Below are 21,127 nucleotides of genomic sequence, written 5' to 3' on the forward strand. Positions count from 1 at the left end.
TAATAATAATAATAATAATAATAATAATAATAATAATAATAATAATAATAATAATAATAGTGTTTAACGTGGGGCAGACTGTGCTCTTTGCCTTGAATGGAAGTCACAGACTAACAGGAGAAATAATAATAATAATAATAATAATAATAATAATAATAATAATAATAATAATAATAATAGTGTTTAACGTGGGGCAGACTGTGCTCTTTGCCTTGAATGGAAGTCACAGACTAACAGGAGAAATGCACAGACATCACATTTGCAGAGAGTCAAACAAACATCCTGCCATCAAAGCCAAATGCTCCAGGCACCAGGAATCATCACTTGCAGTTATTGTGGTGAACATCTGGATTCCGCTTGCCCCACTCTTGCCCCATTTTCTACCGTCTTGGACCCAAGAGGCTTCTGGGACACTGCAGTGCCCTGTGTGGCCTGTGGAGTCATTTCAAGACCACAGTCATGTTTCCCAGCTGTGTTGATGCTTACTGTTGGTGCTTCCGCAGCTGATCTGTAAAGAAAGGACACGGCTTTGAGCCGGCTCACTGGTGGGTAAAGACTCTTCAAGTCCATGATCAGGAAATTCAGAGGCTCAGGTGATCCCCAGAACCCACATCCAGTTGCCACGTCTCAAAAAGGACCTAGTGGAACTGGAGAAGGTGCAGAAGAGCACGACTAAAATGAGTACTGGGCTGGGGTACTTCCCCTATGAGGAAAGACTACAGTGTTTGGGGCTCTTTGGTCTAGAAAAAAGGCCAGAGATCTTGTTGAGACCTATAAAATTATGTACAGGATGGAGAGAGTGAAGTCTTTCCCTCTGCACAACACCAGAACCAGGGGACAGCCGCTAGAATTGAGTGGCGCGATACTGGAGCAGACAAAAGAAAATATTTCTTTAGCCTGCATGTAATTTATCTGTGGAACTCCTTGCCACAGGATGTGGTGATGGCACCTGAAAGCCTAGTTGTCTTTAAAAGTGAATTGGATAGATTGATGGAGTGAAAGTCCATCACAGGTTACAAGCCAAGATGACTATATGCCAGGTTTTAGTGGGAGCCAATCTCTAAATGCCTGATGCGAGGAGTGGCAAGAGGTTACAGGTGTCATATTGTCTGTGCCCTCAAACACACCTCTGTCGACTGACTGACTCCAGCAGGGGCAAGGTGCTCTCTTGGTGCACACCCAAGTCTGGCGACTATTTGCACTGGTTGGGCCCTGGTTGGATTGAGCTGTTTTTTATTTCACGAAGCAGGAGACCTCCTTTAACAGATAACAAAGTGGTTTTCTTTGATTCCCACTGGACTGGACTGGAGTGTTCATGTTCAGAGCGAAACATTATAAAAAAATCATCAGTAGAACAATTATGGAAAGTTTCCCAGGATGTCCAGAGCATTTGACATGTTCATGGAAGTGGTAAAATCCCCTCGCCCCTTACTCTGTCCAGGAAGTGTTTATTCAGTGTTGGTAGTGATGATCATGGCTGCAGATAGTTCAATGAACGTGTTTCTGTGTTCTACACCCTTCAGCTGTGCAGGTTACAGTGTGAGTGTGGAGCATGTGCTCCAACTGCGTAGCATGGCCACTCCCAACGGCACAGACAGCAGCCTCCTGCAGTTCATCCTGAATGGCATCCCAGGTCTGGAACACGCTCACGTCTGGATCTCCTTCCCATTTTTCTCCATGTATCTCATTGGCATGGCTGGGAACTGCGGACTTCTGTACATCATCTGGACCGAGGAGGTCCTTCACAGACCCATGTACTACTTCCTCTCCATGCTCTCCATCACTGACATCGTGATAGGCACATCGACAATGCCCAAAGCCTTCTGCATCTTCTGGCTAAATTTCAAGGCGATTGACTTCAGTTCCTGCCTGGTTCAGATGTACGTTGTTCACACCTTCACGGGGATGGAATCTGGTGTCCTGATGCTCATGGCCCTGGATCGATTTGTTGCCATCTGCTACCCACTGAGATACTCTACCATCTTGACAAACCCAATGATTGTCAAAGTGGGCCTGGTTACCTTCCTCAGGGGAGCCGTCCTCATCTTTCCCTTCCCTTTCATGGTCAAGAAAATGCAATATTGTGGCACCAACATAATTGCGCACACTTACTGTGACCACATGGCGGTGGTCAAGCTGGCCTGCAACAGCATACGTGTGGATGCCATCTATGGCCTGACTGTGGCCCTGATGATTGGAGGCTTTGACATCTTCTGCATCACTGTGTCTTACATCATGATCCTGAAAGCCGTTGTGGGCCTGTCCTCTAAGGAAGCCAGGAGCAAGGCCTTTGGCACCTGCACAGCGCACATTTGTGCGATCACAGTCTCTTACACACCTGCGTTTTTCACCTTCTTTGCACATCGCTTTGGAGGGCACAATGTTGCTCCCCACGTTCACATTGTTATAGCCAACTTGTATCTACTTCTCCCCCCCATGATGAATCCCATTGTCTATGGTGTGAAGACCAAAGAGATCCGTGAAGCTGTCCTAAGGCTGTTCCACCGAGGAAAGACCGTGGCAGCTCATCACAGCCACTGAAGGTGACTCGTGGAAAAAGCTCAGCAAAGGCTTGACTGGGTTTCAGAAATCTTCTTGTTGAAGCCGCTTCAAAATGGAGCCAGTCACGTGTTTCCCCAGGAGAAAGAGGACACCCGATTCATGGTTCTGTGTCCCCAGCTAACCATCCAACTTACTGACTTTGGTCTCGCTGGAGGAGTCGGATTGAATTCCTTGCACGACTGGAAACGCTTTCAGTTGCTTGTGGATGGCATTTGCTGAGCTGATGAAATAAGGGATTCTGACTTTGCTAGCCTGATGAGAGAATGCAAATAAATGCAAAAGTACCCCAAAGCATTCCACGGATGGAAAGTGGATTGCTGTTTACTGCACTCAGAACAACCGTGTGGATCTGCTTCCCTGTCCATTAACCTTGCTCCCTCCTTGCAGTCCCCTTAAATAAAACAGGATGTGCGCATGACCTGCACTTCCTGGTTTGTCGAAAATGATTGCACAGGAAGGAGCAAGTAGGAGCCTGCATTCTTCTTTCCCAGGGTACATACACATGAGTGGTGGCCATGCCCTGGGTTCAGGGGTGCCACCCCTGTTCATAGAAACATAGAACATCAGAGTTGGAAGGGATTTGGGGGTCATCTAGTCCAATCCCCTGTTCAGTGTAGGAGCTGCTGCAGCATCCCTGACAGACGCCCATCTGGCCGCTGCTTGAAAACCTCCAATGAGACAGTCCCTACAATTGCCCAAGGAAGACTGGTCCAGTGCCAGGCGCCTCTGACAGTTAGGAAGTTTCCATATAGTCTAACAGCCCAGTCCTACCCAGGATTGGGCTGATGCATGCAATGGTTTATGACAGTGGAACAGAGTTCGGCTGCTGCAAAATCGTTTTTAGCGGAGGGGAGGGTGGGCAGAGGGCATTCCAGGGGGCGGCTGGGTGGGGAGAGGGAGGTAGGGCTGGATCCCAACCCCGTTTCCCAAGCAGCGCGGAACAGCTTAAAGTCGCTCTGTTCTCCTCAAATTTGTACCACCATCAAATTTGTACAAGGGAAAGAGGGGGGACCCGGGAAACTATAGGCCGGTCAGCCTAACATCCATACCGGGTAAGATGGTGGAATGCCTCATCAAAGATAGGATCTCAAAACACATAGACGAACAGGCCTTGCTGAGGGAGAGTCAGCATGGCTTCTGTAAGGGTAAGTCTTGCCTCACGAACCTTATAGAATTCTTTGAAAAGGTCAACAGGCATGTGGATGCGGGAGAACCCGCGGACATTATATATCTGGACTTTCAGAAGGCGTTCAACACAGTCCCTCACCAAAGGCTACTGAAAAAACTCCACAGTCAGGGAATTAGAGGACAGGTCCTCTCATGGATTGAGAACTGGTTGAAGGCCAGGAAACAGAGTAGGTGTCAATGGGCAATTTTCACCATGGAGAGAAGTGAAAAGTGGTGTGCCCAAAGGATCTGTCCTGGGATCGGTGCTTTTCAACCTCTTCATAAATGACCTGGAGACAGGCTTGGGGAGTGAGGTGGCTATGTTTGCAGACGACACCAAACTTTTCCGAGTGGTGAAGACCAGAAATGATTGTGAGGAGCTCCAGAAGGAGCTCTCCAAACTGGCAGAATGGGCAGCAAAATCTGACCTTGATGCCTTTAAAAGGGGATTGGACAAGTTTCTGGAGGAAAAATCCATTACGGGTTACAAGCCATGATATGTATGTGCAACCTCCTGATTTTAGAAATGGGCGCTGTCAGATGCAGGGGAGGGCACCAGGATGAGGTCTCTTGTTGCCTGGTGTGCTCCCTGGGGCATTTGGTGGGCCGCTGTGAGATACAGGAAGCTGGACTTGATGGGCCTATGGCCCGATCCAGTGGGGCTGTTCTTATGTTCTTACTTCCTGAGGAGACCCATTGGGGCTGTGGTGGCTTACTCGGGGGTAAGGGGAAGAGTTTCCCCTTGCCTCCGGCTGAGCGAATTCTGGCTCCTCCAGGTTCAGAGGCAGTGTGCTCCTCTATGCCCATCCCACACGTGGTTCCTGGGGCAGCACCTCTCTTGTCCACAAAAGAGCAAGCACCGGCTTCCTTCTGCTCCGCAAGCAGCTGCTCCAGCTCACCAGTCACCAGACCACCCCTTCACATCCCGTTTGGCCCTTCACTGTTGTTCAATGGCTCAGCCACCTTTGACGTCACACGCTGCAGTCAAAGAGCGCAGCGCTAATCTGGCATGCTTCTTCATGCTGACTTCTAGGGAGTCACTATAATGTTGGCATCCTTCAGTCTCAGAAGACTATGGTGTCACGCTCTGAATGGTGGTTCTGGAACAGAGTGTCCTCCCCAGTGCGCGAAGCCTGGGTAAAGTAGGTATGGAGGATAGGCTGTTACCCATGCAGCAAATCCCCCCTCTCCACGTCGCTGAAATGGTCCAATGGAAAGGCAGAGGCCAATACGGTTGGTTCCAGCAGCGTTGCAGGAGTTGCCAGAACGTGACTGTGTTCAGCCATGAACTGCCTCAGGGACTCCGGCTCCGGATTTTGCCTCGAGGTTGACTCCTGAAGCCTTTTCCGTAACTGGATGTAGCCACAAGGCAGTGGAGGTTTGGGGTCAGAGTTTTCCTTCTCTCAGATGAGCTGCCTTCCCAGGCTGACGAGTCCCATCTACCCGGTGGCTGTTTAGTCGCCTCTTACGACAAGTACAGCCAAACTGAGGGCCTATTCTTATCCCCCAGCCCCCAGGGGAAGGAGTCAACCATAACCCACTGCACATGTTCACAGCAGAGTCTCTAGGGTTCTCCTGCCTACTCCCCAGCTGCCACTGATGCAAAGACAGAACCTGCTGGAGAAATTCTGGTCTTGTTTTAAACAATCCCTGGCTCTTCTCTGAGTCTATAAATTAAGGCACTGACTCTCCCCTTGTCAGATGCACCTGGGAGCACGTCAGCTATGTAGTGCTTGGATTGGGCATTGCAACAACCTTGGAGCATTTGATGCTACATCTGTGGCTCCTACAGACCAAGAAGCTCAGGTGTGCGCATCATCAGTGCCCGAATTAATGTCTGCTGGATCTGAGTCCGGGATATGTTTCAGAAATGCTGACATCTGCTCTGTCTTGCAAACCGTGTGCCGCTGGCAAGGACGCAGAAGAGCTGATTAGTTTCTCCACTGTAGAAGTGTAGCACTGCTTGCGCTGCCTGACCGCTGGGGTACAAATGGGAAGAGCAGAGCACTGAGAGCTGTGGATCAACGTGGATCGGTGGGGGACCCAAGACCTGTGCCAACGTTCCTTGAAGACAAGATGCTGCAGGCAGGGAAGAGGGGAGGGCTGCTGCCCTGGCACTTGTGTGGCATCTGATCAGGCACTCGCCGGAACAGGAAACGTGACCACTGGGCTCTATGGCCAGGTACGGCTCTTCTTACGGCCCCGTCCTATCCACTGGCTTCTGCCAGCAGAAGTGCCAGGATTCGGGCAGAAGTACCTGCATCCTAATGCACATCATGTGACACTGATGTGCTCACCAGGAGCTCCAGTGAGCACAACAAAGCCACCAGAACAGTGGCTGGTGGCCATGCACACTTACAACAACATCCACCAGTACTGGGCGAGTTGGCAGTGGGTGGGGAGTGGGAGGAATGGGGGCGTTTCTGGGTGAGGAGGGAGAGGAGGCGGGAGGGAGCGAATCCATTGGCAATGGCACATGTCGAATCTTATCCCCTCCTATGAAACCCTCCCCACCCCTTTCCTCTCCTTGGACAGAGGCCACCAAAATAGGTGGTGTATGTCTGAGGAGACCTATTGAAGTTAGGGCAGCCGACCAGGAAGTCAGTACAAAGTATCTTTACATTCTTCCTGCAGGCTGTTTATCACCTCCCTACTCCCACCTTTTTCAGCAAGCACCTTTTGGCATTTCTGCATTGGCAGGGGGGATTTGGACAGGACTGGGGCCTTAAGTTCTTGGGTGAAGGCTTCACACTTCAGGTTCAGCCTTTTCTCAGTGTCTTCCCCAGATAGCTTGTTTCACTGAAGGACTTCGGGTGCTTCCCTGAGTCTGTTTGCAGTCCCAGCACAGTCTGGCTCTGTGCTTGTCCTTTCCCTTCATTTTTCTAGGTTACGTGCTCCAGAACAGGATGCCAGAGGATGCTGTCTTGACGCCACCAGTTCTCTCCTGAACTACAACTTCCTCTTTCAGTAAAATCAACCACATCAAAAGCCATAACCAAGAAAACTCTTTTCCTTACAGGGCCCTGGAAAATGAAGGGATGTAGGTAAGAAAAGGAAGAATTCTGGGCTGGGGCTCAGAAGCCGGACTGGGTGAGACGCAAGCACCCCTGTTTTCTTAATGAGGAGCTGACTTGAGAGTCTTATGACGCTTTGCTGAATGTTCCTGCATCGGCTCTGTTATGTATGTAAGTTATGCAGGATCGAAATCCTGCATAACTCATTGGCCCAGACTTACGGCTGGCCAATCGGGTGATGGATCGAAATCCTACCATCCAATTGGCCCTCTAGTTAAGGTTTCAATTGCACCAATCACGGGAAGTCTGGGCGGAGTTAAAGGCTAAAAAAGGCAGGGGTTTGCCTTGTATTTTGCTAGGTTCTGTTCTGAAGATGGAATAAACGCATTGAGCTGTTATCACTATGCCTTCCTTTATTTGCATGGACCCACTAGATAACAGGATCTTTGACTCCACCTGCGAAATCAGGGCACAGGAACCCACCTCTCAAAAAGGGGTGTCGTGGAACTGAAAGTTTGGAGAAGCAAAGAAAGAGTTGAGTGGGATGGTTTGGTGGCCTCTGCAATGGTCTTTGAGAGCCTTCAGAGAGGAAGATGCAGCTAAACCCAAGAGCATCACAGACACAAAGTTAGTCCTTGGGAGTTTGCAAGGAACAAACACTTTGCAAGGACAAATTTAGGAGGTAAAACCAGGAAACGGGGACTGAGACAAACAGGAATGTGAGGGACTGACCCACAACAATGTGAGCTGTGCCACTGGAGAGGGGAGTGTCAGTCGGGCAGCCAGCCTTTCCCAAGTACCCGAACCTTCTGCCGACTGTGTCTCATCATGTCAGCTGCTTCCAACACCAGCAGCCAGGTGGCTTCCTCCGCCTCCTTCTTCCTTCTGGGGCTTCCGGGGCTGGAGAAGATCCAGGTCTGGCTCTCCATCCCCTTCTGCTTCATCTACATTATGGCCGTCTTGGGCAATGCCACCCTGCTGTGGGTCATCAGGACAGAATCCAGCCTGCACAAGCCCATGTACCTCTTTCTCGCCATGCTGGCATTCACTGACATGGCCTTGCCCACCTGCATCATGCCCAAAATGCTGAGCATCTTCTGGATCGGGGCCCAAGAGATTACTTTTGATGCCTGCCTGGTGCAGATGTTCATGATCCATGCGCTCTGTGCAGTGGAGTCTGGGACGTTGACCGCCATGGCTTATGACCGGTACGTGGCCATCTGCTTCCCGCTCAGCTACGCTTCGCTGCTGACCTCCACCACTGTGGCCAAGCTGGGAGCTGCCATTGCTGCCCGGGCCCTGGTAGTTGTCCTGCCTGTCCCACTTCTGGTGAAGAGGCTGCCGTTCTGCCGCTCTCGACTCATCTCTCACACCTACTGCGAACACATGGCTGTGGTGAAACTGGCCTGTGGGGACACCACACCCAACAACCTCTATGGGCTGGTCCTTGCTCTCATTGTAGTTGGGGGTGACCTGGGCTTCATCTTCATCTCCTACGGGCTGATCCTGCGGGCTGTGTTCCGCTTGCCCTCACTGGAGGCACGACACAAAGCTCTGGGCACATGTGGGGCCCACGTGGCAGTCATCGTCATTCAATACACCCCCGGTCTGTTCTCCTTCCTCACCCACCGCTTTGGGCACAGTATCCCCCACCGCATTCATATCTTCCTGGCCAATTTTTACCTGGTGGTCCCAGCCATGCTGAACCCCATTGTCTACGGTGCCAAGACCAAGGAGATCCGTGACCGGGTGCTGAGAGCACTGCATCCGGGCAAGAGCGCCTCCTAGGCTTCAAAGAGGGAACTGCCAGTCAAGCAGCCCAGTAGATGCTGGAAAATCTGGAGGATGGGAAGCACTTTGCCCCCTCAAATGCTTCTCTGTCTGCCACAGGAACCACTAATGAGTGCGGCTCAAGAAGGAAATTCAACTCTGTCCAGGCTCAGTGCAGAGAGTATTCCTTCAGTGAACACAAGGAAAGACGATGATGCCTCCAAACCACTGATGAGGGAGGCTCAAGGAAAGGGGTTCTGCCCAAGCCAGTTTTAGGCGGTATTCCCGCTCCAGGCATGTGATCAAAGCTCATGTCTTGGGGAAGCAGTCATGACAGTCCAGGGATCAAGCCAGGCCATCCAGCATCATCCAAGACTGTCAACAGCAGTTCGCTTCCTAGTGTCTCAGAGAGCCATGGCATAAACTTCTTGCTCCCTTCCTCTGCAGCGTGTCAACCAGAGTGTCCTGAGAGGCTGGTACAAAGATGCCATGCGCAGATTCATCCCATTGCCTGTTCCCTCTTTCCTTGAAAATGTCACTGCCAAATGGGAAAGGCATTTGCGAGGTTAGTGAGGTGAAGACCAGGTGGAATAGACTTCTCAGGGACTTGACAGCACCATCAGCTTGACCGGAAGAAGATGCGGTCATGTTGGAAGGGCACAGGAGGTGCCTGTTCATTTCATGACAAATGAAGAAGTGAACCACATGAGGCCGTGGTCAGGAGTCAGGAACCAAAGGCCAGAGGTTGCCTTCGTCCAGGTGAAGCTCATGTCACCGGCTTCATTGGAAACTTTTGGGGGTGGCGGCTTCCCTCTTTCCAACAGCAGCCGCTGCTGCAATGTCGGTTCTTCCGGACACCTCATAACAGTTGTTGACAGCCCTTTTCAGGTGGAGGCCTGCAGGAGGAGGGCTCAGAAAGATCACAGCACAGCAGGCACCTGCCCCCTCTCCAGCCAGACCACCAGCAGTGCTTTGCCTCAAGTGTCTGGTTTTCATTTATCTGTTGCAGCTTCGAATTGGGCTGCCAGGCATCTCTCTGCTACCTGGTGTCAAAGAAGATTTGTAGCGCCCCCCCCCCGCCAGACAAAATCAAATTTAATTAAGTAAATAAATAAAAAGTGTGCCCCTGATTGGTTTGAGACACTGTGCTGGGGTGAAGAGGGATGGTTATTCTCCCCCTGCTAAATATAAGAGGGGCACCACTTGAAAAAACTGCCTTAGCTCAGCTTGCTGCCCCCCTAAGCTTGATGCCTGGTGCAACTGCCACCCCCTGCACCCCCTTAGCTATGCCACTGCTTCTAGCTCCAGCTCCTCACTGGGTGCTGTGGAGCGTCAGGAGTGCTTCATTCCTTGCATACGTTATAAGCAGAGCCCAACACACCGTAAAGCGCCCTGCATAGCACCAGACCTCCCCGGAGGCTCCCCAGTGCCAAATCTCCTTTCGCAAACTTCCAGCCTTGCAGTTGGAGTTCAGGAGGCCTCATGCGCAGTAGAAATTGGCCTCTATATTTCAGTGGCAGCAGTGGGCACGAGCACTGCCAGGATCCCTGGAAAGAAAGTCCTTCTCCCTTGCCAGCCCCTCTTCCCACCCCACCCCCAAGCCCTGTTTTTTCCTTGACATTGACAAGGTATTTTGAGCAGCTGGCGGGGGGAGCAGCAGCAGCAGCAGCCTGGTGCTTCTGGGGACTTTGGTATTTCCTGGTCGGTCGCTTGGCGCTTTCCATTTCTGCTGCTTCCTTCCATGTTTGTAAATGCTGAGAAATTGTCCAAAAACAAAATGTATGATGAGAAAAGAAAGAGCCACCCATCAGAAGAGGAAGGAGGGGCCTGACCCACTGCTCCTTGGGACCCCCATCTTCTTCGCGCTCCTGTCTTTGTAAAAGCATTTCCTTGTAATTCTGTCCCAAGAACAGATTGGACTGTGATAGTGTAGTATTTTAGTCTTTGAAATATTAAGTCAAGTGTGTGAAATCTGAATCTCTCTGTGTCAATCAGTCAGAGAGATTGGGCTGAATGAAGACTCTGTGTGTGTGTGTGTGTGTGTGTGTGTGGTGTACTCCGTGCAGCTGTTTCACTGGGTAAGCAGTGCTGGAAGTGGAGTTGGGGGCAACAACCATGCGCAGCAGGCATAACACACAGGAGGGGGCAATGCAGCTAGGGAGCCAGCTAGGGGCGGCTGGGAGGGGATCCACTCTCCTTTTCCCAGCCATGACCTCTTTGGTATGCAGATTGCTCATCTCAGGCTACCCTTCCATCCTCCTCCTCCCCAGAATCCCCTCTTTCCAGCTGGGTACATAGCAAGTACATAGGACCTCTCCCTGCCCCCCCCCCCCAAGTATGAAATATTCATAAGGAGAATCCTTCCTTTTCTTGATGATCCTGCCTCAGAGCAATCTTCTTCTGTGAAGTTCTCAAAACCCCCTGTGTAAACCATTGACCTTGTCAGGTTGTGGGCCCAGCACAGCATCTGTCCAAGAAAGAGAAAGCCCATCCGATTCACCAGGCAGAGCAGAGGATCCAGAGTGCACTGGGCAGCCAATCACAACACACCCACCCCAGCATATAAGCCCCTCTCAGGGAGAGTCCCAGTCAGATTCCAGAACGTGGCCTGGGCCTGATGCTCTCGGGCCCCTTGAAGGGGAACTTTGCAACGGGAACCAGGTGAAGGGCTGCTTGGCGCACCAAGGGAGCACTTGGCCCAAACAACCTCTTGTCCCTCACAACACGTATAACAAGATATGCTGTTGTCACTGGCCTTAGACTCAGTACCTGCAGTGCATTTAAACATGCATAAAAGGCACACACGAATGAGAACTATTTCATGTGCCAGATTATGTTGCAACTGCTCTTTTCTGCTTGTTGTTACAATTTAAGATCATGCTTTGTTTCAACTCTCAGAGATTTTGTGTGTGTTAATTGTGCTCCTTTCTGAGCATTTTCTGACACTGAAAAGTGGGCTGCAGATTTAACTAATGCATCAAACAAAGAAGAAGGTTCTGGCGGGACGGAGGCCACTGGGTCTGTTTGACAGCTCAGGCTCAAGGGGGGAGGGCCTGCCAGAGGGAGGAGTCCTGATTGGGCCCGAATTCAGACCCAGGGCTCTCTCGGACCAGCCCAGCAGCCTCCACTGGATGGGAGCTTGGATCCTGCTTGGGGTCTTGTCAGGCAAGCTTTCTGGTCAGCCTCCCCCCTTCCCCAGCTATTACCCCGTGCCTTTTCCTGCTGGTGGTAGGGGCTGCCATTGGGTTTCTCAGAGATGCAGCCCTGAGGCAGGGAGACAGACGTGCTTTGACCGGAGGAGGCCTTCCTGACTGCCCGCCATTCCCCACAGAGGGCTGCATCAGCACTGGAAAGTGGGACAGGATTGAGCCCCGAGTTTCCTTGAGGTGCAGGCAGTACCCTGGACCTACACCCACTGCCCAACCCACCGTCACTCCCTGGGTGGCAATGAAACAGTGCTTAACCTGGCACCTGCTACATCCCGTGGGGGAGTTTTGGCCACTGGAGGCCTTTTCTGGACAAGGCTGGTGTGTTCGTGCCCCAGGCAAGCCCTTGCCAGCCCAGTGGGTCTGCTCAGGCCTGGACCAGCGAGCTTGCTGGCAGAGGAAGACAGATCCGTGCTGGGAAGGGAACCAGGTTTGGGCCACCGATGCCAGACCCCTCTCGCCCTGATCTGCCCGCCCAGCCCCGTTCCTCCCCTGCCCTGCCTCCCTCCCACTCCTGCGTGGACTCACCAGCGCCAGCGGGCGTCCAGAGTCACTGGTGTGCGGAGCCAGCTGCTCACTGCTGTGGTGGCGGCTCAGCCGTGCCCTTTGGCGTGCTGCCTTTTGCGAAAGACGGAAAGTGCCCAGCGCCACTGGAACACTTGTTCTGGTGGTGCTCGGCGCCAGGAGGATTGTGCCAGAAGTCTGCTTATCAGCCACAAAATGCAAAGTCCTCTCTTTCAAGGCGTCTGTTTTAATGGGGCACTTCCAGAGCTTGAAGCTCGTCTCCACCCCATTAAGACCTGCACTGAATCCACAGGTCTCTTTTAAGTGGCCATGATTTGTGGGACACCAGACCACTTTTGTGATCCTTCTGTTTCCTGCACCATTTTGCCATGCCCTGGTATTTGGCAAACTCCTTCTCTCTCTCTCTCTCTCTCTCTCTCTCTCTCTCTCTCTCTGACTAATTGAATACATACCAACCAAAGAGGCAACAAAGTTCCCTCTCCACAGGGTTTTATTCTCTATACTAATAAGCCCAATCCTTCTCACCTGGGTCCTTTACTCCTGAGGAAACCCAACTATTATACCAATGGAAGGAAAGTGAACACCTACATGAAACCACAGTTTCATGACATTCCCCCTCTAGATTCCTTTTTTTTCCCACTGAGAGCAACAACCTTTATGTTTGCTCTCAAAGGGGGAAAAATTGGAATCTACAAACCCCAATTGTTCCCAGTCTCACAACTACTCTTTCCAAAGTCTGCTACACTAAGAATGTCCCACTTGTAGGTTGTAGAGGAGCCTTACACTTATCCTGAGCCTTACCTACAGTTTGACGCACCATACATGATTGGACATAACGATTAACATCTGCACGTAACCCTTTCCAATAAAACCGCTGTCCCTCTCTATCTTTGGTTAGACTTACTCCTACATGACCATCATTGGGCCAAACTCAATAACTTCAACCGATGACAAACTGGTACAACCAACCACCTCTGAGGTTGCCACCCCACCTTATACCCTTCCGGAAAGGATTCCCAATATAATGCCCCATTATCACAGATATACCAGGATTTCTACTTGTTGCCAAGCTGCTGCTAGACTTGCATCTTGTTCTCGCTCTGCTTTAAAAGCAGTTGATGCTGCAAGCTCCACAGTTGCTATGTCTAAAGGACTGACAAGTCCAGGAACAGCAACAGGCAGGCCAGGAGTATCCAATTCCACCAGAACATCACCATTCCTGCTTTGCCCCTTGTTGCCAATTGACTCAGCAGAGCCTGAGACTGATTGGCTGAGAGCTTGGGCCTGGCTACAGGTAAGCACCCTCACTCTAGCTAGCTCTCCTTCTACATAATCAGCCAAATCATTCCCAAGCTTCATAGGTGCTGAATGCCCCTCATGAACAGCAAAATCCCACTCTCCAGTCCATTCATTATATTGAATAGGCACTCGAGCCTTCTTTAACATCAACTTTTTACTCATAAATGGGAACAACGTTTGAACAGCTCCCTGAATAATCTGATGAGGCTTAACCAACTCAGCATGTATAGTTGATATTACTGCTCCACTATCTCTCCAAGCTGTGGTAACTTGTCCACTCACTACCACTCTATGGCGATATTTAGGAGGAATAACTTCTGAATAAGACTGGGATTCTGCCCCAAGTGGTATCTCTGTAGGAACAGCACCAGTTGGACTCTTGGTCTGCACCCTTGATGAATTTCTGGGGCAATTTGCTCCAATATGTCCCAACTCATTACACTTATAACACCGAGAGGTTGGCCTTTCCCCAAAATGCGAGTTTGTTGCCCCCCTTGTCCTATCTGATGTAATTAAATAATTTCTATGGGAAGAACCACTTTCCCTTTGATGGGGTGACCGTCTCTCCTCCCTAGGCCAAGTGTCTCCACTCCATCTAACTTGACCCCCCAAGATCTGTTCGATACTCTGCCAAAATCCCCACTTCCTCAAGGGTTGTGAATTTCTTATCTATCAATGGTCATCGTATTTCTTCTGGTAAAGTAGTCAAAAGTTGTTCAATCTTAATAAGATCAAGTAAGTCTTCCCAAGTTTCTGCTTCTGCTCCTTTTACCCACAAATCACAAGCCCGACCAAGTTGGTGCATCACTTGTGGCCCAGGTTCTTGGGCTCTCCGCCTAAGGGTACGAAACTTCCTCCTACAACATTCTGCAGTTAAGCCCAATCAAGATCTAACATTGTCCTGAAAAATGGCACAGTCATTTCGATTTCTAAGACCCAACTGCCACATCTTCCAAAGACCCACTCAATTGTGGCCGGAGGAATTTCAAATAGTGTCCCTCATTGATTCCATAATCTTACAGGCCTGTTCAAAATTGGCCATAAATGTCTCGGCATCATCACCTGAATGGTATGTGCAAAATTTCCTAAGCTCCGGTGCTACAACTCCTGAAACATATGAGTAGGAGGAAGACCCATATTTGAGTTTTTCCAGCTCGAGCTCATGATCCATATGCAATTTCTCCAATTCCCTAGCTGCCTCTCTCTCTGCGGCCGCTGCTCCGCCTCTCTCTCCGCGGCCAGACGCTTCTCTTCCATCTCCACTACAAAGCGTCTTTCTTCCAGCTCCAGCTTCTTTAACTCAAACTGGAGCCTCATCTGTTCAACTGTCAGAGAAGTTCCTCCACTACTACCAGGTGACCCCAATAAACAATTACCCTCATTTGTTCTATCTTCCATAGCGAGAACTTTTTGTATTTGGTTTCCATGTGGTAGTAGCCTTTCTTGTATAATCTTGCCGTTGCGCAAGAACATACATGGCCTCTCGTTATCACTATTCAATTAGTCCCGAAGCTAAAATAAATAAACAAACAACTTTTGCCTTTTCTCAACCTGTTCACAAAAAGATTTATCAATAATTATCAAAATTCATGATCCCCACTTCTGACACCATGTCAGGGTTCATGTTGGTTCCTCTAAAGCAGGTGTGCCCAAACACCTGCCCTGGGGCCACTTGTGGCCCTTGAGGCTTCTCAATGTGGCCCTCAGGGAGCCCCCAGTCTCCAATGAACCTCTGGCCCTCCAGAGATTTGTTGGAGCCCACACCGGCCCGACACAACTGCTCTCAGTGTGAGGACGACTGTTTGGCCTCTCAAGTGAGCTGTGGGATGAGGGCTCCCTCCAATGCTTGCTGTTTCATGTCTGTGATGCAATAGCGGCAGCAAAAGAAAGGCCGGCCTTGCTTTGTGCAAGGCCTTTTATAGGCCTTGAGCTATTGCTAGTCCTTCATTCATTCATATAAGTTCATCTTTACTATATTCATTTATGTAAATTTATTCAAATTTTGAATGTAAATTAATTATTTTTTTCCTCGGCCCCGGACACAGTGTCAGAGAGATTATGTGGCCCTCCTGCCAAAAGGCTTGGACACCCCTGCTCTAAAGGAAGGGAGTAATAATCTCAGGGTTCTCAATAAGATCCAAACAAAAGGGAACATGAAACACAGGATTTATTAGGATCCAATTAACAATTAAAAACTTTAATATAAATTCAATATGCAGTTAACTAAAGCACTACAAAATAAAGGAGGCTCCTGAACCTGCAGGACTCCCCCTCAGGCAAAACCCTTTTATGAACTTGCCAAGAAAAGATTAAAAACCAAATGCAGTCAGAAATAGTTTCACTCACAGTCCTGCTGCTGCTGCTGCTGCTGCTGCTGCTGCTGCTGCTGCTGCTGCTCCAGATCCCATCCAACCAAGGAGGCAACAAAGTTCCCTTCTCCACAGGGTTTTATTCTCTTTCTAATTAGCCCAATCCTGCTCACCTGGGTCCTTTGCTCCTGAGGAATCCCAACTTCTCTAATACCAATGGAAGGAAAGTAAAGACCTACATGAAACCACAGTTTGATGACACCCCTTCTCAGTCCCTGAATCCACGGGCACTCTCCTTCTGACAGAGAAGGCCCAAGGCTCGCACTCGGATCTCCTTCGTCTTCACGCCGTAGACAATGGGGTTGAGGGTGGGGGGCACCAGGAGGTAGAGGTTGGCCAAGAGGATGTGGGCATGGTGGGGGATGTTGGAGCCAAAGCGGTGGGTGAAGAAGGAGAAAAAGGCCAAAGTGTAGAAGACCCCAAAGACACAGGTGTGGGTTCCACAGGTGCCAAAAGCCTTGAGCTGCGCGTCTCTGGATGGGAGCCTCAACACTGTCCTAAGGATGAGGACATAGGACACGGTGATGAAGACAGCATCCAAACCGGTGGTGAGGAAGGCGGCACTCAGGCCATAGACACTGTTGATGGTGATGTCGGCGCAGGCAAGCTTGGCAATGCCCATGTTTTCACAGTAGGTGTGGTGGATCACATTCGTCCGGCAGTAGGGGAGCCTCTGGAGAAGGAAGACTCCGGGCATCACCACGCAGACGCTCCTGGCCACCAGGCCTCCTCCAATCTTGCCAACAGCCCTGTTGGACAGGATGGCCGTGTACCTCAGGGGCTGGCAGATGGCCACATACCGGTCAAAGGCCATGGCTAGCAAGATGGCGGACTCCGAGAGAAAGAAGGCATGGATGAAGAACATCTGTGTGAGGCAGCAATGGAAGGAAATCTCCTGGGCCCCCCACCAGAATATGCTCAGCATCTGGGGGACAATGACCAGGCAGAGGGCGACATCGTTGAGGGCCAGCATGGCCAGGAAGTTGTACATGGGCGCATGGAGGCCCTGCTCTCTCACCACCACCAGAGCAACAGACACGTTGCCCAGAAGAGCTACCAGGAACATGGAGCAGAAGAGGACGGAGAGCCAGCCGTGCAGCGCCTCCAGGCTTGGGACACCCGTCAGCAGAAAGAAGAGGGGCCGAGGAAGGGAGAGGTTGGCGCCTGCTGTTGCAAGAACGCGCTGCTGCGGAGGGTCTCCAAATCCTGCATGCAGACAAGAACAAAGCACAGGATTTCTTGTTATTGTGGCTGGAAAGCCTCCAGCAAGGCCCCACACCTGTGCCAAATGCCCCCTGATTGTGGGGTCAAGAGAAGGTGGAGATGGGAGAGTTCCTGCCCAGTCACCCCTGTACCCACACCCCCTTACCCAGGTGGGGGCAGCGCCAGAACACACTGTAGGTGCTGCAGGGACATCCTCAGTGAGTGCAGCTTGTTGAGAGAGCGGGCGGGGGGGGGGGAAGCGAAAGCAACTGGGCTGCCCCTGCACTCAGCAAGGAGGAGCCGCTGCAGGAAAGCAGGTGGGGGGGGAGAGAGGCCGGGGGGCATAAACAGAGACCAAAGGAGCACTTTAAGTCCACTTTGGTGCACCTTCACTCCTGCCTCAGCCGGCCTTTCATCGCCGAATTCAGTTGAGGTGCCATTAGAGAGCCAGGATGGTGTAGGAAGTTCAGGAGCTGGATCTAGAAGATCCAGGTTCAAATCCTGGCTAAGCCATGAATTCCAAGCAATCTCAGGCCATAAGAACATAAGAAGAGCCCCACTGGATCAGGCCATAGGCCCATCTAGTCCAGCTTCCTGTATCTCACAGCGGCCCACCAAATGCCCCAGGGAGCACCCCAGATAACAAGAGACCTCATCCTGGTGCTCTCCCCTACATCTGGCATTCTGACATAACCCATTTCTAAAATCAGGAGGTTGCACATACACATCATGGCTTGTAACCCGTAATGGATTTTTCCTCCAGAAACTTGTCCAATCCCCTTTTAAGGGCATCCAGGCCAGACGCCATCACCACATCATGGGGCACGGAGTTCCACAGGCCAACCACACGCTGAGTAAAGAAATATTTTATTTTGTCTGTCCTAACCCTCCCAACACACAATTTTAGTGGATGTCCCCTGGTTCTGGTGTTATGTGAGAGTGTAAAGAGCATCTCCCTATCCACTCTGTCCATCCCCTGCATAATTTTGTATGTCTCAATCACGTCCCCCCTCAGGCGCCTCTTTTCTAGGCTAAGAGGCCCAAACGCCGTAGCCTTTCCTCATAAGGAAGGTGCCCCAGCCCCGCAATCATCTTAGTTGCTCTCTTTTGCACCTTTTCCACTACTTCCTTTTTGAGATGTGGTGACCAGAACTGGATGCAATACTCCAGGTGTGGCCTTATCATTTTGATATTCAGTGAATATCACTTCAAGACACTCCACTGAGACTTTCTCCAGGGTCTATACTTTATGACTGAGGAACATTTTCATGCATTTCACCTTTGATGCCCAAATTTACATGTTCAAGGGGGTAGTATTTTTGGTTTTAAAAACCAAAATCCGGACTGTTTGTGTTTTTTCAGTCCAAGTTTGTATGCAAAGTGCTATTAAGGGAGGGCAACAGGATGCAGGTCTCTTGTTATCTGGTGTGCTCCCTCGGGCATTTGGTGGGCCGCTGTGAGATACAGGAAGCTGGACTAGATGGGCCTATGGCCTGTCCAGTGGGGCTGTTCTTATGTTCTTATTGACAGGAAATCATGCAAATTCCATTCCCACCCCAGTTCAACCCATTTCTGGCCAGCCCACAGGTGTACATCCCTGTTGCATATACGTTGGGCAGCAATGGCTTAAAGCTCTCAGGAGTAGCCACTGAGCTGCTCCACAAGAATGAACTCAGGAAGCTCCCAACTGCCTGAGAGACCAGCTGTACCCAGCTTTCCAGCACCGATGAAACTGCAACGCAGCCCCCGGATAAGGGAACTTGCATTCCCTTCCCTTGAGGAGGCTTCCATGACTGCCTCCCCTCCACAGGATGCAGCACATGCTTGCAGTCACTCTCTCTCTGCCTCACCGACCTCGCAGGATTGTTGTGAGGACAAAAGGAGGGGAGGAACCACGGACACCGCCCTGAACTCCTTGGAGGAAAGGAGGTATAAATATTTGAAAAATAAACCAAGGAAAACTAAATTAGTTGTGACCCAGGACCCTGCACGCTGTGGCTCCCCCCGTGTGTGCATGTGCTGCCTCTTTCCCAGAAGCACCACCGGTCACAGCCTCCTTCAGAGGAAACCAGAAGCCCGACACTGTGGCGCCCCAGACATTCCCACCACCCAGAGAAGTGGGGCACGAGCACATGGCGGCCCCCTGGAACGGAAGGGAGCTGAGAAGGTCCCCCGCAGGTGTCTCTGTGCCACAACGTGTGTCCCTCTTGAACCGGCCGTGTATTGATGGCCTTGGGCCCATCTGAGTCGTGCACCTTTGCCAAGGGGAGCCTGGGCGTTGATGGGGAGCCTGCAGAGCTGGTGGAGGAGGAGTGAGGAGCAGGCAGTGCAGCACAGGGAAAAGGTGGACAACGGACACTAGCAGAGCAGCTGGGGGGGGCTGCAGTCTCCAGTGGAGAGGCATTTGGGGAAGGGCACACCAGCCTTCCCACACCAGCTCTTTTCTCGTGCAAACGTGCACCTCTTGAGCGCGTGCACTTCCAGCAGGCTAAGCGCACTCACCCATGGTGGTGGTCCAGAGCCCAGCCCAGCAGAATCTGATCAGGGGGTATGCTGTTCTGTGGGGTTCTCTTGGCTGCAGGCTGAAGAAGCCCCCATCCCCTGTAGTCCCCTCTGAGAAAGGAGTCCAAGCAGGCCGCCTCTCCAGCCTGGCTCCAAGAGGGTGTCTATATCCCTGGCACAGCCGTGCCACCTCCCCAGCTTTGGTCAGCAGAGAATCTCTCCCTGGGGGAGTGTGGGGCCTTCCGGTGTGGCCAGAGATTTCTCTCCAGTTGCTGCCTGGTCAGCGGTGCCCCCACAGGAGTCCCTGGGCAACCCGGTTGCAAGAAAACAACTCTAGAGGAGATCCAGGGCTGACGCAGTGGAGTAGCTAATGATTATGTAGCCTGAGGCCAAGCTCACAGTGATGCCCCCAAAGTGATGTCATGCCTGGGCTTTTAAAGAAGTGGAAATGGGGGGGAAATCCACACCCCCAGGAGCTCTCCGCCCACTTGCTCTGCTGCCTCCCCCCAGCCAGTGGCAGAGCAAAGGCGTCCATCTGCTACCTGGGATCAAAGAAGATTTAGTCGCTCCCTTCTACAATGAAATCAAAATTAAATAAATAAATAAAAAGTGTGTCCCTCATTGGTTAGAGACACTGCTGGGATGAAGAGGGACAGTTATTCTCTCCCTGCTACCTACAAGAGGAGCACCACTTGCAGAAGGGCCTCAGCAGGTAACTATCTTATGATACATGGAAATGGGAGCAGACTCTTGTTAACACCTTATTGTTCCCTGCTGTGTCATGATAACACCTAATTGGCTTTCAGGGCAATCAGTCTCATTGGCCAGTTATGACTGTTAAGGTTAAGGAGGATATAGTGGTGGTGGTGGAACCTTGGTTTCTTCCCAGTGTGAGCAGGGTGCACAAAACAGCATACACAGCAGAATACTTTAAATGCAGCAGTTGTATTTCAGAGCAAGGGATATCACAAGTAGAGTAGTCAGTAAACAGTCCAAGTCAGCACGATGAGCAGTCGGTCCAGTGATAACAAATCCAAATCAGCTTCCCACAATACACAGTCAAAGTTCAGTCCACGGTCAGTAACAACATATACATACATAAATCCAGCCTCCAAAGTCTCTGGCAGCAGTTCAACAGTTATCTCCTACTACACTCCTACTACTGCACTGGAGGTTCAGCATACTAACCCTTAAGTAGTTTGGACAGCCAATCGGTGTAGGCTTGGTTACACCCAGGGTGTGGTAGTCACAGAGCTGGATGATTCAGCTGACTCAGCAGCCTGCACCTGTCCCTGAACCAATTCGTTAGCTGTGTTTCTGGCTCTCACAGAACACAGACTTAACAATGACTGATCAGGAAATCCCGTTTTTGTCACTTAACGCCGTTGTTTTTATTTTCTGGCTATTTGGCTAGAAGGTTTGATATAATATAGATATTTTGACACGGTTTGTTTCATTGCAATTTTGCATTAAATTCTGAATCAAATGGTATGTAACACGATGTTCATTA

At 50.8% G+C, this 21,127-nt stretch overlaps 3 protein-coding genes across 3 annotated transcripts; 2 read left to right on the forward strand and 1 right to left on the reverse strand.

Annotated features, from left to right (window-relative positions):
• The first annotated feature begins 1,572 nt into the window (after positions 1-1,572).
• Positions 1,573-2,541, forward strand: LOC136643927 (olfactory receptor 52N4-like). Its single transcript, XM_066619353.1, has one exon. It carries the CDS (start codon positions 1,573-1,575, stop codon positions 2,539-2,541), a length of 969 nt encoding a protein of 322 aa, XP_066475450.1.
• Positions 2,542-7,571: 5,030 nt separating this feature from the next.
• Positions 7,572-8,531, forward strand: LOC136643928 (olfactory receptor 52P1-like). Its single transcript, XM_066619354.1, has one exon. The coding sequence runs from the start codon at positions 7,572-7,574 to the stop codon at positions 8,529-8,531; it is 960 nt and encodes a 319-aa protein (XP_066475451.1).
• Positions 8,532-8,909: 378 nt separating this feature from the next.
• Positions 8,910-19,621, reverse strand: LOC136643930 (olfactory receptor 52D1-like). The gene is made up of 3 exons (XM_066619358.1): positions 19,618-19,621; positions 16,178-17,118; positions 8,910-8,978 (listed from the first exon to the last, which is right to left on the reverse strand). Exons 1-3 carry the CDS (start codon positions 19,619-19,621, stop codon positions 8,910-8,912), a joined length of 1,014 nt encoding a protein of 337 aa, XP_066475455.1.
• Between the last annotated feature and the right edge of the window lie 1,506 nt (positions 19,622-21,127).

The sequence above is a fragment of the Tiliqua scincoides genome, chromosome 3 (assembly GCF_035046505.1).
Source record: "Tiliqua scincoides isolate rTilSci1 chromosome 3, rTilSci1.hap2, whole genome shotgun sequence".
Classification (NCBI taxonomy): Eukaryota; Metazoa; Chordata; class Lepidosauria; order Squamata; family Scincidae; genus Tiliqua; species Tiliqua scincoides.

Coding starts and splice junctions, on each gene's coding strand:
- LOC136643927 (XM_066619353.1), top strand. CDS start 1,573: ATGGCCACTCCCAACGGCACAGACAGCAGCCTCCTGCAGTTCATCCTG.
- LOC136643928 (XM_066619354.1), top strand. CDS start 7,572: ATGTCAGCTGCTTCCAACACCAGCAGCCAGGTGGCTTCCTCCGCCTCC.
- LOC136643930 (XM_066619358.1), bottom strand. Junction 8,979..16,177: donor TGAAGACGAAGGAGATCCGA/GTGCGAGCCTTG, acceptor CCAGCCTCTCAG/GACACTCTGGTTGACACGCT.